This window comes from Sturnira hondurensis, unplaced genomic scaffold, assembly GCF_014824575.4.
Source record: "Sturnira hondurensis isolate 20B ecotype Veracruz unplaced genomic scaffold, ASM1482457v3 Scaffold0021143, whole genome shotgun sequence".
Taxonomy (NCBI): Eukaryota; Metazoa; Chordata; class Mammalia; order Chiroptera; family Phyllostomidae; genus Sturnira; species Sturnira hondurensis.
The window spans coordinates 27,860,686-27,878,103 of record NW_028093774.1 but is presented as its reverse complement, the minus strand read 5'-3'; the positions used below and the strand labels follow the sequence as shown (position 1 = coordinate 27,878,103).

General features: G+C 46.7%; 1 protein-coding gene across 1 annotated transcript in view; it reads left to right on the top strand.

Annotated features, from left to right (window-relative positions):
- FNTB (farnesyltransferase, CAAX box, subunit beta) overlaps positions 1–15,879 on the top strand; it is a 76,830-nt gene extending 60,951 nt beyond the window's left edge. Inside the window, exons 10-13 of the mRNA XM_037031366.1 lie at positions 2,895–3,027; positions 9,257–9,368; positions 10,265–10,379; positions 14,412–15,879. Of these exons, the coding sequence (XP_036887261.1) occupies positions 2,895–3,027; positions 9,257–9,368; positions 10,265–10,379; positions 14,412–14,543 (492 nt within the window). The 3' untranslated portion in view covers positions 14,544–15,879. The remainder of the gene's footprint in view (positions 1–2,894; positions 3,028–9,256; positions 9,369–10,264; positions 10,380–14,411) is intronic.
- The last annotated feature ends 1,539 nt before the right edge of the window (positions 15,880–17,418 follow it).

The window sequence follows — 17,418 nt, the reverse complement described above, 5'->3', positions numbered from 1 at the left end:
GCTTAGTGCCTACATCTGCTGTGCAATTTTTTTGTCTTTCTTTTTTTTCAAGTATGTCTTTTTAAATATATTTTATTGATTATACCATTACAGTTCTATTCCTCTCCTTCATTCCCCTCCACCCGCACACCCCCTCCCCCACCATTCTCCCCCCTTAGTTTATAACCACATGTCTCAAGTTCTTTAGATTCTATATTTACCCTACTATTCTTGTCCTCCCCCCTATCTATTTTCTACCTACCGTCTATGCTATTTTCTGTGCCTTCTCCCCCCTTCTCCTCCTCCCACTCCCCTGTTGCTAACCCTCCATGTGTTCTTCATTTCTATGGTTCCACTCCTGATCTAGCTGTCCTCTTGGTTTGCTTTTGTTTTAGGTGTGGTTGTTAATAACTGTGAGTTTGCTGTCCTTTCACTGTTCATATTTTTCATCTTCTTTTTCTTATATAAGTCCCTTTAGCATTTCATATAATAAGGGCTTGGTGATGATGAACTCCTTGAACTTGACCTTATCTGAGAAGCACTTTATCTGTCCTTCCATTCTAAATGAAAGTTTTGCTGGATAAAGCAATCTTGGCTGTAGGTCTTTGCATTTCATGACTTGGAATACTTCTTTCCAGCCCCTTCTTGCCTGTAAGGTCTCTTATGAGAAATCAGCTGACAGTCTGATGGGTGCTCCTTTGTAGGTGACTGTCCCCTTATCTCTTGCTGCTTCTAGGATTCTCTCCTTCATTTTAATCTTGACTAATGTAATTATGATGTGCCTTGGTGTGTTCCTTCTTGGGTCCAACTTCTTTGGGACTCTCTGAGCTTCCTGGATTTCCTGGAAGTCTATTTCCTTTGCCAGACTGGGGAAGTTCTCCTTTATTATTTATTCAAATAAGTTTTCCACTCGTGGCTGTTTCTTTTCCCCTTCTGGTACCCCTATAACTCGGATGTTGGAACGTTTAAAGATGTCCTGGAGGTTCCTAAGCCTCTCCTCATTTTTTTTAATTCTCATTTCTTCATTCTTTTCTGGTTGGATGTTTCATTCTTCCTTCTGGTCCATTCTATTTGATTTGAGTCCCAGTTTCCTTTCCATCACTATTGGTTTCCTGTGCATTTCCCTTCATTTCAATTAGTTTAGCCTTCATATGTTCCTCTAATTTGTGACTATAATCAACCATTTCTGTGAGCATCCTGATCACCAGTGTTTTGAACTGTGCATCTGAGAGGCTGGCAATCTCTTGGTTGCTTAGAGTTATGGGCTCTGGGGCTTTGAGTTCTTCTTGCGCCATCTTTTGGCCAGTTCGTGCCTGTTACGTAGCAGGATTGGAGCCCTAGGTGTTCACCAGAGCAGGGCAACTCAGTCGCTGGGTTATGACGCTGTACATGGGGGCGGGGTCAGAGAGGAGCAATGGCCGTTTTGTCTGCCGCCTCCACCACAGCAGCTGCCACCGCCACCGGGGCCATGCGCTTCGTCTCCCCGCGCGCGAATGTGGGACCGCAGTGAGCCCTCCACCTGGGTTTGCCCACTGGGGCCTGTGCGGTCTGTCTCACTGTGCGTGAATGTTCCACCTCGGTTAGTCTGCCCCGCACCCTGGCCGGGCCGTGCTGCCTGTGTGCCTGGGCCAGGGGATCTTTCCTGCCCGATCCTGCTCCGCTGCTGGCTCCGCCCCTCTTACTGGTCCAGTTGAACGGTTCATTGTTGTCAGACTTCTGTATAGTTCAATTTTCTGTTCTTTGGCTGTGTCTTTGTTTACTAAACCTTTGTTGTATTCAAACTTGGTTGTGGGAGAAGGCACAGTGTTTCCACCTATGCCTCCATCTTGGTGGAAGTCCTGTCTTTCTTTTTAAGAATTTGGGATTGTGACTCTATCTGGGTGGGTGTGACCTTAAGTAGGGATACAATCTAAAGCCCACAACCATTTACTTAAAGAAGGGCTGGAACCGGATCCCCCTGCCCCCGTTTCTATAAGGGTCATGTGTGACTACTTTGAGGTATGCGGTCTAGGAAGACTCTAGGTACAGGGGGAATACCCTGCTTGGGCCGTTCAGTTTCCCAGGCAGTGCTGGAAGGCTGTGGCTGGTGGCCACAAGTGCCTTGCAGGGCTGGGAGGGAAATGGGAATGTCGTTATCTGCTCAGCCAGCTGGCTCTGCTCCTCCAAGTGGCCCAGCCCGTGACGATCTTGGTCTCAGTCGTAGAGTGTGCTTAGAAAACTTGGAGATAAGTGAGAAATGGTAATATCATACGTGACCACTGAGTGATGTCAGGAGCTGTTTTACAGGTCCAGAGGAAAAGATTTTCTCCCGTCAGCCAACCAGGTTCCCTGGTGAGAGACCAGACCAGACAGAGCCATCATTGCTAATTGGAACTAGTGGCTTCTGCTTCCAGTCTGCGAGTGACTTGCTTAGAGACCTGGGATGAGTTTCCTTAGGAGCCAAGTAAAAGTCAGAAACAGTTTGAGATCATCCAATGAGATATAGCACAAAATTCCTGCTTTTAATAAACTTCCCTGAGCAGGGAAAGTGATTAGAAATGAGCTCCTGGTGGTCTTGCCTTAAATTTCCTAGTGAAGGCCTGTTCATTAAGAGACATTTGCAGGTGTCCTTACAAAGCCAGCTTGGTCTCTTTATGCTGTTAGCACTAGCACCCATATGGAAGCTGGGGAAAGCTGGTTAAATTGTGTTCGTCTCTAAGCAGAGATCAGTGCTGGTTGCCTCGGGAGGGTCGGCCTAAATGTTCCACTCGAGGTCTGGCAGTGAGGGGAAGGAGGTGAGAAGCCAAAGCGCTAGAACTCTGAGCACCCGTACGCCGGGAGATGCCTCCCCAGATCAGCCTCTGGAGAAGTGGGCTTGCTGGATTTTGTGTCTCTTTTGGCCGACCACTGCTTCTCCCTCTTTGTCTCCTTCTCAGCAATGGGTGACAAGCCGGCAGATGCGGTTTGAAGGCGGATTCCAGGGCCGCTGTAACAAGCTGGTGGATGGCTGCTACTCCTTCTGGCAGGCCGGGCTCCTACCCCTCCTCCACCGGGCACTGCATGCTCAAGGTGAGCTGGGACCTGTTGGGGATGGGGCTGGGGATGGGGGTGGGGGCTAAGTGATTTTCCTAGGCTGCTAACCAAGTCAGGAAGCCAGGGCTCGTTTTCAGAGGGATTGAAATAGCTCTGTCTATCCTGGAGCTTCAGGCATGCATGTGCAGACTAGGAGTTAGCTCCAGTGGTTTAGGGATCACGGCTGCTTTGCACTGGCTGTGGCCGGGAGGGGGTGGGTGCCTGTCCTGGGCCCCACAGTGAGTGACGCCTCAGCTGGAAGTGAAGCCACAGTTTCCATGCAGTGCTCCAAACTGGTCATATCGGAACTGAAAACCCATGCTGTGCACGTGGTCACAGAAGTGACAGAAAAGGGAACTGTATAAAGGGGCAGAGAACCAGAACCCACAGAGAAAAGACCCACCGTGTCTGTCTGGCTATATAACTGCCACCATAAGAAATGTGGATTTTAAAATGTTAAAGAATCCAAAATGGAAGTTTGTTCTGCCTATACTACTGGAGTGGAGAGGCACACGTTTTTTTCTGTGGCCTCTCAGATGGGAGTGCCAAACTAAAGCAAAGCTTTGGGAGCCTTCCCATATTATCTCTTGAAATCTCAGGCCACCTGCTGCATCCTGAGTTATCCTTCCCAGTTATTTTGTGTGAGAACAGGATGTCTCTGAGGAAGTCAGTGCGGGGTGGGGGGAGGGGGCAGGCCTGGTTGCTCTGCTGGGCGCCTGATCTGTTCTTGGACGGAGATCCCTTGGCCCCAGGGAAGCTTTCCTTCAGACTTTGTCGTTGGGCAATCAGTCGCTCAAACGCCAACCCGATGAGATTCTTTTCTGCTGCCCACCCCTATCCCCAACACACACACACTTTTTCTCTTTGGCTGTTCTTTCTGGGCCCTTTTCTTTGGCTTCTTAATTTCATTTGAGTTGTGGCCACTTTTGAGACCGAACTGAAGTGAAGAGAGCCTCTGGCCTGTGCTCCCTTTCTCCCTGTCTCAGCCTGTCCTCAGAGCCCTCGGCCTGGGGCTGGGCTTCTGAGCCCGCCCAGTCTGGGCTGGACCACTATGTGGGGAAGTCAGGAACTTCCCTAGAGTCCAGCGTTTTCAAACCAGAAACAACACGGGTCTTTAGTGATCTTTTCATGAGAACTGGTGAGATTGAGCCCCCAGTAAAGTCGTCAGCCTTGCACAAACCTGTCCTTGGCGGGATGGAGATGCAGTCATCCCGCAGTTGCCAGGAAAATGCAGAGAGAGCTGTAACAGGAGCACCACCTGCCAGCATCTCCCAGGGGGGCCTGGGCTGACATTTTGTTTATTGCAGCACGAGTCCTGGAGGACTCGGCACATCAGAGTGCGCCTGTGGGAAAGGCAGCCTGTGTGTCTCGGTGCTTCGGCTGTTTCCACTGCCTGGAGAAGGCCCTCGCTGGGCCTGCCCCCCACCACTTATCAGAAGCGGTGGGCTCGGTCCAGGCAGGGTCTGGAAGAAGGGAAGCGTTTTGAATGGTGGGTGAAATAATGATGTGGGGAGGCAAAAGGTGATGCAGTCTAGAAAGATCTGTAGACTATACTGTGACCAAAGTTATGTGTCAAAGCAGTATGCAGATAACTGCAGCTTTAGGGGAGAGTTGGCTCCCAAAATCTAATAGAAGGTATCTGGATTGTAAAATGACAGGTGATGTTTGTTTTCTTTCTTTTTTGTTTGCATTTTCTAATTTTTCTACAGTTACTTTGTATTTCTTATATGAAGAGAAACACCAAAGTTATTTTACGAAAAAGGGAGGCCTGGCTGGTGTGGCTCAGTGGATTGAGTGCCTAAATGTCGTTGGTTCTATTCCCAGTCAGGGCACATGCCTCGGTTGCAGGCCAGGTCCCCAGTTGAGGGTGTGTGAGATGTATCTCTCGCACAGCGATGTTTTTCTCCCTGTCTTTCTCCCTCCGCCCCCCTCTCTCTAAGAATAAATACGTAAAATCTTTTTTTAAAAGAAGGGGAATGATATAAACAAAACAAGTAGCAAGGTGGGAAGAATATTTCTGACAAATGACAAAGGGCTAATGTCTCTAGTTTGAGAAAGTCATCTGAATCAATCAATCAATAAGAAACAACCAAACTGCCCGGTTGAAAAACAGGCAAAGGAGCCAAACAGAGAGAAAAAGAACCGCTATTATTATTACTTCTACAACTGCTGCTACGATGGCCGCTGAGACTTAGCGAGCGCTCGCTGTGCCCGGGGCTGGCACACATTTTCTTATTTGACCCTCAGAACAACCGTTTGAAAGAGGTGCTATCATTATTCCCTTTTTACAGCTGAGGAAACAGTACGTTGAGGGTGAGCGACATGCTTTATAAATACCTGACTGCTCCCTGCCACAGTATCAGCGTCCTGCTTGTAACCACCACCACACACAGATGGCCTTTAATCAAACGGAGAGGTGATAGTTAAAGAAATGCAAATAAAAACAGTGGGACAATATTCGTTTTTGCTGTCAGGTTGACAGAGATTATCAACCTTGATACCCTATGCTGGGGAAAGTGGGAAAAACAGGCAGGAGGGTAGTTTGGAGAAACCTGGTTTAGATCACTTGAATGCAGCAGGTGCACTGGCAGAACATTACCTGCAGAGAGATTAGCAAAAGGTGTATACAGGAGTTTTTAATTTTTTTAAATCTTTATCCAAGGACATTTTTCATTACTCTCAGAGAGAGAAAGTAAGGGAGAGAAACATCAGTGCAAGAGAAAATCATCTGTTGGTCACTTTCTGTATGCACCTAGACCAGGAATTGAACCTGAAACCTTTTAGTTAAGGGATGATGCTCCAACCAGCTGAGCCACAGTGCCCAGGGCTGAAGTGAAGCTTTTATAGTAAACAACTCCACTGTCCATGAAGGTCAAAAGTTAAATAAGTTATGATCTCTCCAAACATGGCTGCCTACCATGGGCCGATGCAGAGAGCTCTCCAGGACACACCGGAAGGACCAAGGCCAGGCCTAGAGCCGTCTGTGCTTGCACACAGGCTGACCCCCTCACAGCTTTCTCTGGAAGCAGACGCAAAGCCCCTCCAACAGTGGGTGCCTTTGGGTGAGGTGAGGACGCAGAGGGAGGGGACTTCCTTCTTAAGCTTTCTATCCTCTGCCCTTCTTTTTTTGCCACATGCATTCTTACTTTTATTTCTGTAAATGAATAAAAAACACTTTTAAAAGGCGATGATCATACCACTAACTGAAAAGGTGACAAGGGACCGACACGCGTCGGCCCGAAAACCCAGGCTGGACCCTGACTCTGCAAGTGGCCATCGCTGGTAGTTCCCCAGGGGTGGGCTCCATAATGCAGGTAGAAGACAGTGTTTGAGTAGAGGCACGAGTTATTATTAGTATCTTGGGAATATCAAATGCTGGCTGAATGCGTGAGTTGTTTTGTACTTGTGGAGGGATGCGGAAGCAGCAGGCCTATGGGTTTCTATCTGGATTTGTCCTTACTGGTTGCTTGCTTGTTCTTCGGGACATACCCCAGGCGTGTATTTGTCCACCTGTGAAACTGAGCTACACCTGTCACTTACTGTTTGGAAAAACTTTTGATTTCTTAGATGAAAGGAAACTTTGAAATGCAAAATGACATTATAATAGGGCTCTGTAATTTAAGGCCGAGGGATGAAGGACTTCTAAGCTGATTCCAGTGCTCAGTCTCACCCTGCAATCCTATCTCCCTTTGTCTCAGTATGATTCTGTGTGTTGGTGTGCAAACTCAAGGTCTCTGGGAGTCCCTTGTCAAGATGATGAACTTTGAGTTTGCAGACTTCAGTAATGTAGGAGGTAACTGAAGCACACTGTAATCTACTCAATAGAAAACAGCATTTTCTTTTCAGATTCCAATTCCAATTTTTGTGATAGGTTATCATTTACCTTATAATAAGTCTTTTAATTCTCATAGGATATGAAATAAAGGTCTATTTTGTATAGATGCTTAATGCTGTTATCCTGAAGTTGAATAAATATGCTTTTTAAAAAAACAGCTTTCTTGAGATATAATTCACCCATTTAAAGTATACAATTTAATGGTTTTTAATGTAGACACAGAATTGTGCACCATCGCCACAATCATTGTTAGAGCTTTCATCAAGGCCCTGCCCCCAAGAACCCCTGTACCCATTAAATAGGCTTCTCTAAAGGAGAAATTACAAAGGCAAAACCAACAGTGTGATTATAGCATGTGGGTTTTATATATGCATGTGTAATTTATCTAAAACCCATACACCCAAATAAGTGAAGGTATGTGGAGCATGTGGGTAGATGTGATAGAAAGTGAGATGGGCAAAATTGACTGGCTCTTGGAAGACAAAGGATCAACAGACACTCTCAAAAGAAATGCAACTAGCAAACAGAATTTATGGGACAATTTCACCCTCCTTAGTGATCAAAGGCATGGAAATCAACACCAATGACCGGGTACTGTTTCTTTTTAACATTTTAAATGCTGGTGATTTTTTTAAGTAATGCTGGAAGTAGTACCGGAACATCTTAAATTTTGCTGCCAGCTATATAAATTCTTCAAGTAGCTTACTAGTATCTATGAAAAGCCTTAAAAATGTTTATTCTCTTCAACTGAATACTTCTACTCCTGGGAATCTATCGGAAGAAAATAATCCTAACATAGAGAAGACCCACAGAGATGTGCGTTGCAACCTTTTTTAACAATTGCAAGGAACTTGACACGACCTTGGAAATAAGTAAAAGGAGGTAGGGTGAAGTCCCCATCGTAGATACGTGTGTCTTCTACAAAGTCCGCTCATAGATGGGGAAGGAAGAAAGAGGGAGGTAATTAACATACTGTGAGTGCTTCAGAGAGCATGCGTCTGGGCATGGAGTGAGCCTGAGACAGGGACCTGAGAGTGCTCTCCTTGCGCTGGGCTCAGTTCCATGTGCCTGGTCTACTGTGACCGTCCCAGGGGCTGAGTGTGGCTCAGGTGTTGGGGATGTGTGGTTTCTGTACCTGACCCCCAGATGTCAGCCAACCACTGGCTGCACAGCATCTCGTGTTCAGACCAGGAGATGGCGCTCACTTCCTGACTGCCCCATCGCTTACTCTCTCATTTAAGACATCTAAAAACTATTTTTCTGTATATTCTCATTCTCTCTCTCTCTCTCTCTCTCTCTCTCTATATATATATATATATATATATATATATATATATCCCACGATTGCATATTCTGCTTACCTACTTTCTTTATATAGTACATTTATTGTAAACATTGACAAATTTTTACCATAGAAGGTTCTGTGCTCACATATATGAAGTTTTGGCCCAGTGTCTATATTACCACAGTTACCTTGTACCTCCACTTAATGAAATACTATGTGACTCTTCAGAATGATGGTTATGAAGATTATGTAGCAGAAGAGGAAAGTTGATACCTATAATGTTAAATGAAAAACTTAAGATATTGTACAAAAGCGTAGTAACTATATAGAAAATCACTTAGAGATGAAAAATGCCTGGAAGAAAGAAAAAAGGGCTTTCAATTGCCATTGTTTGCTGACTTTGTAGCCCAGGTATCAAAGTGTAAGACTGACCAAGGAACTCATTCACAGCTCATATGTGTATTAAGAAATCAATCCCCATGTAAATGTTTCTGTGCACATCTGTCTCTTGGTGGATTGTCCCTCCTCCCCACTTGAAAACCATGTGGCCCACAGAATCCTCTGATGGTGCAGCTTGGACTTCAGAGTGAAGAGGCCCAGTGCTTGACAACACTTGAGCATAATTACTGCTGAGATGGTGCAAGATGGCAGTTCCTAGCAATGCTTCTCAGGGACATCTTTGAGCCAAAAGAAAAGTTGGAGAATTCCCTTTGGAGGTAGATTAAATTCAGGCTTAGAAAAGTAGAATAGACAGATGTACCATCCCTGTTAAGAGTCTGGTTAACAAGTTTCAGAGATGAGCTAGACGAGATGCAGCCCAGAGTGAGGAGTTGTGGACCAAGTCGGGAGCAGCGACAGAGATCAGTCTGGAAAGCCGAGCTAACGAGCTGCTAGTCCATGCCTGCCAGACATAGTTGAAGGTGGTCGTCCGCAGCAACGGGTGCGTTTCAAACAAGGCAAAGCCACTCTGCACTGCTGCTCTTTGACCCATGTCAGGGTTCAGGAGAAGGGACGTGTCACGGGTAATAAAACACAGAAGACTCATCGATACCAGGCTGGACTTGGACCAGGCCTGGGCCCGCACTAATCCTTTGTCTTTTCTCCAGGTGACCCTGCCCTCAGCATGAGCCACTGGATGTTCCATCAGCAGGCCCTGCAGGAATACATTCTCATGTGCTGCCAGTGCCCGGCCGGGGGGCTTCTGGACAAGCCTGGCAAGTGAGTGCCTCCTCTCTGGGGGGCAAGGGGTGGCGAGGGGTCAGACGGGCGTGCACCTCAAGTCTACTCAGAGCCAGACGGCAGCAGGCGTTGCCCTTTAAAAAGCCGGGGTGTCCCTTTCCATCTGCCTGCTTAGTGCTGGTGTGGAAGAAGCACCCCAACTCTGGAGCATCCCCTTTGAGTGCCATGGATCCTGGCACCTCCAGTGCCCGTCCTTTCCCCAAGCGTACACGCACTCCCCTCTCCAGACAGGCAAAGAAATCGCTGCATTGGTAGTTTTTCTTCCTCTTTTTTTCTTTTAACCAAACTGCTTTAAATAGAACAGGATATAGGATTTAAAAACCCTTGAGTATCATAATCAGAGATTATAATCGCAACTAACGCAGAATAGACTGAATACCTTTAGGTGCCAAAAAAGGGAAATCAAATAAGTTCTGTTCCCTTTGCTTCTCACCTGCCACGCACACGTGCACACACACACCTGCTGCTGTCAGCATCCGGAGGAAGGCCCACCTGAAGGCTGGTCCCCCACAGTGTATCAGGAGGCACTTGGCTCATTTGTAGAGAGATTGGTGGTGTTTTTTTTCTTTTTAGAGAAATATATTAATTTAGCACTAGCACCACCCAGGAGAGCTCTTTCTGGAAGGCAGCTGGAGGGACTGACTGAAGTGGCAGTTGCTGCCATCTGGCAGGGCTGCAGGACTGAGCTTTGAAAATGCAGCTGGGGAAAGCCAGGCTTCCTGCAGCTGCAGGAGGAGGGCGGGGTGGGGCATGGGAGTGGGGCATGGGGGTGCGTGGCCTCCCAGTCGGCGTCTGTTGGAGGCTGTGATGGGGGCTGTGATGGGGGCAGCGGGGAGCGGAGGAGTACCTGCTCAGAGCTGCCCATGTGCTTGCAGGTCGCGGGACTTCTACCACACCTGCTACTGCCTGAGCGGCCTGTCCATAGCTCAGCACTTCGGCAGTGGAGCCATGTTGCACGATGTGGTCCTGGGTGTGCCTGAAAATGCTTTGGTAAGTCAGGGTGCTCCACAGGGCCCCCTGCTTGCGCGCCCCCTCTCCTGAGAAGCCTTCTCAGCCCACCGTCTGTAACTGAGATCTCCCAAATGGTCTGCCACAGTGCCCTGTCTGTGCCCTTCATAGCGCTCATCACAATCTGTGTAACGTGTTTTGTTGCTGCCCTCGGAACCAGCCAGCCCCTCTCGGGCAGGTTGTTCAACTCCACGTTCCATTCTGGAGCCGCCTGGTTCTAGAGCTGCATCTGGAGACGCTCCTGAGCCTGGCGCCTGAGTCTAAACAGACTGTCCGCAGCCCTCCGATGGCAGGGCCTGTGCAGACTGTCAGGACATGTTCCCAACAGGGGAAGCGCCAATGGCCAGTCAGCAGAGTAACTAACGCCACCAGCTTTTTCAAGTCAGAATATTTTCCCCCATGTTTGCCTCCTCTGCAGCCCTCTCTCTCCATCTTCTCCCACCCTCCTTCCCGGTGTAACCCTGCCTTTGACATTGATCACACCTGCAGATGCTCCTGTGCTGTCACTTCAAACGCTCATATCCCTGAACACTAGAGTTGTTTTACATATTTTCATACTTTTTATAACAGTATCTACTGTGCTGCTTACTCTGCACTGCTCTTCTCATTGACCATTTATTATGCTTTTGAGGCTTTTCTGTGTTCATACCTGTTGCTCTAGTGTATGCATTTTAACTCCTGAATGGTCTTGTACAAATGTAACCCAACTTACTCTTCTGGTCTCCTGGTGGTTAACATTGGGCTGCTTTCAGCTTTTGCTGTCAGTGCGGCTGCAAAGATTCTGATGTGAGATTCTCTGGGAGAGGCCTGCTGGGTTGGAGAAAAGCCAGGCCTCCATCCTCACTGGAGGGCACCAGCCTCCCCTGTGCGGCCGTGTGGTCTTACACTCACGGAGCCCTGAGTCACTCCACAGTCCGATGGTTCCGTCCCGCTGTTGGGCAGACGTGAAATCGTGTCACAGTTGTGTTTTGCACTTCCCTGAGCATTAGTGAGGTTGAGCATCTTCTCAGATGTTGTCTTTTTGTGTTATGTCCTCTGTGAATTGCCTGCCGGCTCATATCCTTTGCTCACTTTGTTCCTGATTTGTAATTTTAATTGCTTTCCCTTTCTTACGTATTTGTGGGAGTTTGCTGCCTGTTCTTGATACGGCTCCTTGCTCAGTGGTGTGTGTGGTAAATCTCTTCCAGGTTTTTCACTTTGTTTTTAGTGGGTTTTTTTTTTAGTCAGATAGACAATTTTAATTTTAAAGGGAGCAATTTCATTTGCTTTTTTTTTTTTTGGTTTTTGAGATTTCTTTTTTAGGGGGTAGGTGTTTACCTAAGAAATCTTCCCCTAGGCTCTGGTCATGGATGTATTTCCTTCATGATGGTTTAAACCTTTGGTTTTCCCAGCTAGATGTTTGATTCTCTTGGATTGATGTCTGTCTGTTCTGAGGGCTGGATACAATTTTATCTCCTTCCCGTATCCAACAGCGTTTATTGAAGTTTGCAGCCTTTCCAGCTGGTGTGTATCACATGCGTCACACACTCAGTTTCCGTGTTCCGGGTGACTCTTTCCCACCACTGCTCTGTGCCTTTGGTTCGTTTGCCTCTCTGCACTGTCTTCAGGAAATCTTAGATACTGGTAGGTGAGTCCCATCCACCTCGGTCTTTTTCTTCAGAATTGCATGGGCTGTTCTTCTTCTTCCTTTGAATATAGAATCAGGTTCTCAAATTCCACAAAATACGTCTAATGGAATTTTTATTGCAACTGCATTGAATTTAAGATTAATGGGAGAGAACTGACTTCTCAATATTAAGCTTCCTGTTTGTGAACATACCGTGTCCTTCACTGGTCTTTTGTCATTTTCTCTACAAAGACCTAGCGCTTCTTTGTTATATACATGTGTCTAAGAAATTTATAATTTTTGCAACTGTTGTTTCTGGAATATTTATTTTCCCATTGTATTTTGTAATTGGTTGTTACTAATGTACAAAAAGATAAATGGTATTTATCTTTTAATTTTGTATCCAGCAACCTTGCCGACCTTTCTTGATAGTTGTTAATAGTTTGTCTTAGAATCTCTTGAATTTTCCATTTAGAAAGTAATGTCATCCTCAGTAAGGACAGTTTTGCCTTTTCCTTCCTGAGCTTAAGAATTTTATTTCTTGTTCTTGCCTTTTAAGGTTGGCTAAGGCCCCCTCGAGAGTGTTGACTGAAGGTAGTAACAGAGACCGTTCCTGTTTTGCTTCTGATTATAATTGGAAGGCATCTATAATTTCACCATTAGGTAGATGCTTACTGTATTTTTTTAATAAAAATTTTAAAGTATTTTACTTATTTATTTTAAGGGGGGGAGAAAGAAAGGGAGAGAAACACTGATGGTTGTCTCTCACATGCCCCCTACTGGGAGGGACCTGGCCTGCAACCCAAGCACGGGCCCTGTCTGGGAATCGAACCTGTGACCTCTTGGTCCACAGGCCACCCCTCAGTCCACCGAGCCATACCATCCAGGGCTATGGGGTTTTGATAAATACTTTCTATCAGATTAAGGATGTTTCTTTTTATTCTTGGTTTGTTAACTTGTTTTTTGTTTGTTTATTTCAACCATAGTCTAGTATAAGACTTTATTGAATGCTTTTTCTGCATCCAGTTTTTCTCCTTTAATCTAATATAGTATGTTTATTAATAAATGTTCTGTTGTTAACCTTACATTCTCGGGATGAGCCCTTCTTGGCCATTGTGGTATATGTGTGTGTGTGTTTGTTTAACACACTGCTGGATTCACTTGGCTAATGTTTTTGGCTAGTATTTTTATTTAGAATTTTTGCATATATGTTAATAACACTGATCTAAATTTTTGTTTCAGTGTCTTTTCCAGTTTGTTTCAGGATAATATTATAGCCTCATAAAATTAGATGGGTATCGTTCCCCCACCTTCTTTTTTCGGCCTTTGAGAACAATTGTGTCAGTTAGAGATGATCTGTTTCTTGTAGGTTCGACAGTGCTTGCCCGAGAAACCATCCAGGCCCTGTGTTTTCTGGGGGGATTGATGGTAGCAGAATAAGCAGTTGTTACTGTTGATTTAATTGGTTCCTATAGGTTTTAAAGAAATTCTTCTTGAGTCAGTTTTGAAAATTTATAAAATTATTCCGTTTATCTGAAATTTTGTGTGGTTGGCATGAGGTTGCTCACAGTATTCTTTTAAGAATTTTAAAACCTCCCCTGCAGCCATGTCCGCTTCTTCATTCTCTCCGAGTGGAAGAGACCCCTGACTGGCCTAGGCTGGGTGTGCCCGTCTCAGGCCTGAAGTTTCTCTTGGGTTTCTGTGATGTGGTGAAATGATGCAAAAGAACTGAATAGGGCCTGACAGCTTTGCTGTGAAATAAGGTTGTGGTTCTTTTGCTTTATTATAAATGTGAATACATGTCCATTATTTTAATCATTGGAATATATATAAAAGTTTAAATAAGAAAAATTAAAAACAATCATATCACTATGTCATGCTTCCTGTTTTGGTGTGTGTCCAATTTTTGCCTATCCTGACACATCACATCTATAAAAAGTTTTACTTTTATATATTTTTATTTGTAACTGCATCTTTTAAGTTAAAATACAGACATAAAAGATGGATAAACACTGTTCGGAAAAATGGCATTTTCCCAAGTGGCACACCTAACACGTTCTTACCCTGAACTGCACACACTGTAACTCAGAATTGCAACTATATTTTGAAAAAGCGTGGAATAATATTGTGCATACTGTTCTCCCTACTTAATATGTTATAAGCGTTTGCCCACATCATTAAATATTTAAAACCATGTCTTTTAATGGCTCCATAATATTCCTTTATGTCCCATGTACTATAAAATACTTTTTATCAATACCCTCCTCTTGCACATTAGGGCCTTGTGTGATAAACCTCTGTGTGAATCTCTGATGATTGCTTATGCTAAGTTCTTACAATCACTTTAGTGGGTAAAATTTCCAAGGACTGTCAGGGCGATTAACTGGCTTCTGTTTCTCTTTTTGCAGCAGCCCACGCACCCCGTGTACAACATTGGCCCGGACAAGGTGATCCAGGCCACCATGCACTTTCTACAGAAGCCAGTCCCAGGCTTCCAGGAGCACGAGGGTGAGGCAACGGCAGAGCCTTCCGACGACTAGAGGACACAGGGTCCTGAGTCTCTGTGTTCACCACAGCTCCGCGTTCACCTGCTCAGACCGAGGATTATACATGGCGATACATACTGCATTTTGTGCTGCACAGGCCTCGGCCACTGCGAGCTGTGCTTGCCCGTTCTTGTCGAACAGAACAAAACTGATGACTCTGGGTTTGGAGAACACAGTGACATGGTTTCAGAAAAATACTTTCCACTCCTGACAACCCAAAAATCCATCAGCACGTGCAGCATCTAAACCCACTTGGGCCTGGCCAGGGTGGGTTGGGGAACAGTACACGCTGGGAAGAGGCAGCCCCTCCCCACCAGCTCTCCAGCCCGGGCAGTTCTACGGAAACGAATGACGTCCATGAGTACGAGTATGAGTGTCTACCGCTGCGACTCCCGCTTGCACGCCACATTTAAGTCGCCAGGACGGTGCCCTCCCCTGGGCAAATAAATCTGCTCCGTGGCAAGACGAATTTTCCAGAGAAAGAAGCCGTGGTGGGGCTTCACTAGGAGGAGCCCAAGGCTCTCGCCTTCCTCATTTGCGCTAGAAAAGAGCCAGGCTGGGGGAGAGCTGTCTCCTTGAGTCGTGAGTCCCTCCTCCTCCACATGGGAGAACTGAGCCACACTCTCTGGAAGGCCACGCTTGGTGCACGGACAGGATTTGCTTCAGCTCCAGGTGTGGGAAACCAATTATGAGTGGAAAATTAATGTCACATTCAACTCTGTGCCAGAGGAAGCAGCCCCAGGGCCCACGCCCTCACCCGACCCCATCATGTGCCGTGAAACACCCTCTGATGGCCGCAAGGCAGCGCCCGCAGCCCGTGGCCAACTCTGCGTGTTTCCATCTTTTCCCACCAGAGCCCCGGCCCATGCTGTTCAAAGACAGTGTTGTCTTCTCTCGTCCAGAGTATTAATACTACTAAGTCTTTCACCTTGATTTCCAACTCAGGATTTATTCACGTTCTGCCCACTCCAGGCTCAGAGAAATAAAATCAAGAGCTAGACACGCTGGCGGCAGCCGCGTGAACCTGGCTGTGGAAGCGCTGAGTGCCGCCTGGTGTGTTCGGCCTCCGCTGTTCACACAGAACCCTGTCTTGGTCCGTGGGGTGTCGAGAGTTGGGTCATCTGTCCACTGCTGTGGTCACAGCAAGCTCCATGTCGCTGACCTGGCTTTCACTCAGGCGGGCATGGGCTGTGGGCAGATGAGAGCTCAGAGATGCAGCCTGAGGCTCTTCTCAAACACTCTGGCCATTGGCTGCCTCTAATTCCCTGTTGCTTTGGTGTATTGGACTATGTATTATCTCCTTGAAATAATAAAGGAATAACATTTTCTATGATGTCTCTCGTTTGTGACGGGCACTGAGAAAATCCCTTCAGAGTGCTCAGTGGTGGGGGTTGTTGAGGAGACACCGCCAGTCTCCTCCTGAGAGCGAGATTCCACACCAGGCGCATTAGTGATGATGAAGACATCTGCCTTGGGTTCCGCCCTCACAGACCTTCCCCAGCTGAGGACACGGCGGGCCTAATAAGGAGTGGGAAAGCTGGGATTCTCAGGTTCCCTGCAGCGGCTTGCTTGGCTTTTGACCCAGCACTCCGCATGCTGTGTTTCCTGGTCTGTCCGGGGGTCCGTCTCCTGGACGTGGCTATAAGCAGGGACTGCGCTCCTGAGTCCTGAAGCAGGTGTTCAGCAATGAGTGGGCAGGTGCGCGTCCTGGCCAGAGGCAGGGGAGCTGTCACACGGACACATCCGAATCCTGTGGTCACCTGGCTTTCTTCCTCATCTGGCAAGAGACTCTTTCCCCAGGGAGACCAAGAAGGTAAGTGCTCTGTGGCCTGACCCTCCTTGATGGATAAGAAGAGGTTGTCTTCAGAGATAGAGTGTAAACCAAATCCACATCCTGGGGTGTAGTTCCTGCCTGCATGTTGTTTTTGTTCTGCTAAAAAGGGTTTGGACTACAAAGCAGCACATTGAAATGCATCACCCCCATCGCGACAACAAGAATGCCAACTCTACCAGAGATTCTAAAATTCCACTCCTATCTCCTGTCCGTGCAGTGTACCAGCAGCCTTGTAAAAAATTAATGAACAGAAACCTCATTTAAAGTGAAGTAGGGTGACCAGGAGAGGGAGCTCTCATGCCCTACGTGGGGTGCAGAGAACACGGCAGAGGGTTCACAGCCCTTCCCAATCTCCTTTCCCCTCCAGGAAAGAGCTCCCTCTTTTGTTTTAGCTGACTTCACTTGCAGGTGGCTTGCTGTAGTCTTGTCTTCTCTCACACACGGGATCACAATTGCTTTTCCTAAATAAGCCCATTTTGCTGGAGAAATATCTGGCTTTTTGTTTACAGTCAACAGCCCCAAGGCATTCTGAGATAAACTGCAGTGGTAATTGGTGTGGTGAAGAGACAGAAGGGATCGCTCAGTGTGAGCTGGCTTTACACCAAGGAGGGAAGATTTGCATCGGGTCCCAAAAGGCAGGTAAAGTTTGGCCAAGTAAAGAAAAGAGGGTTGTTTACTGGTCTTACCTCAGAATAAGACTCTTACTGGTGTATCCATGGGACTTCCTTTCTGCTCCCAGCTGTTTGGAGGGTTTCCTGCCCTGACCAGCATTCAAGTAAGACCTTCGGGTAAATTCTCAGATTTATCACATGGATCCTTAAGTAGAAGGCACTCATATAGCACTCAAGGTGGGTTGCTCTTAACGCATCAGTAAAGAAACAGAAAACTGTTACAGATCTTTTCATCCAGATGAGCCTTGACTTCCCCCTTGGGTCCATCTCACACCCAGGGTGAGTCCTGGGGGAGTTGGGAAGGCTGCCAGACCCTGCTGGGAGCAGAGGGGGGCCTTGTGGATGAGCCAGTGCAAGCTCCCCC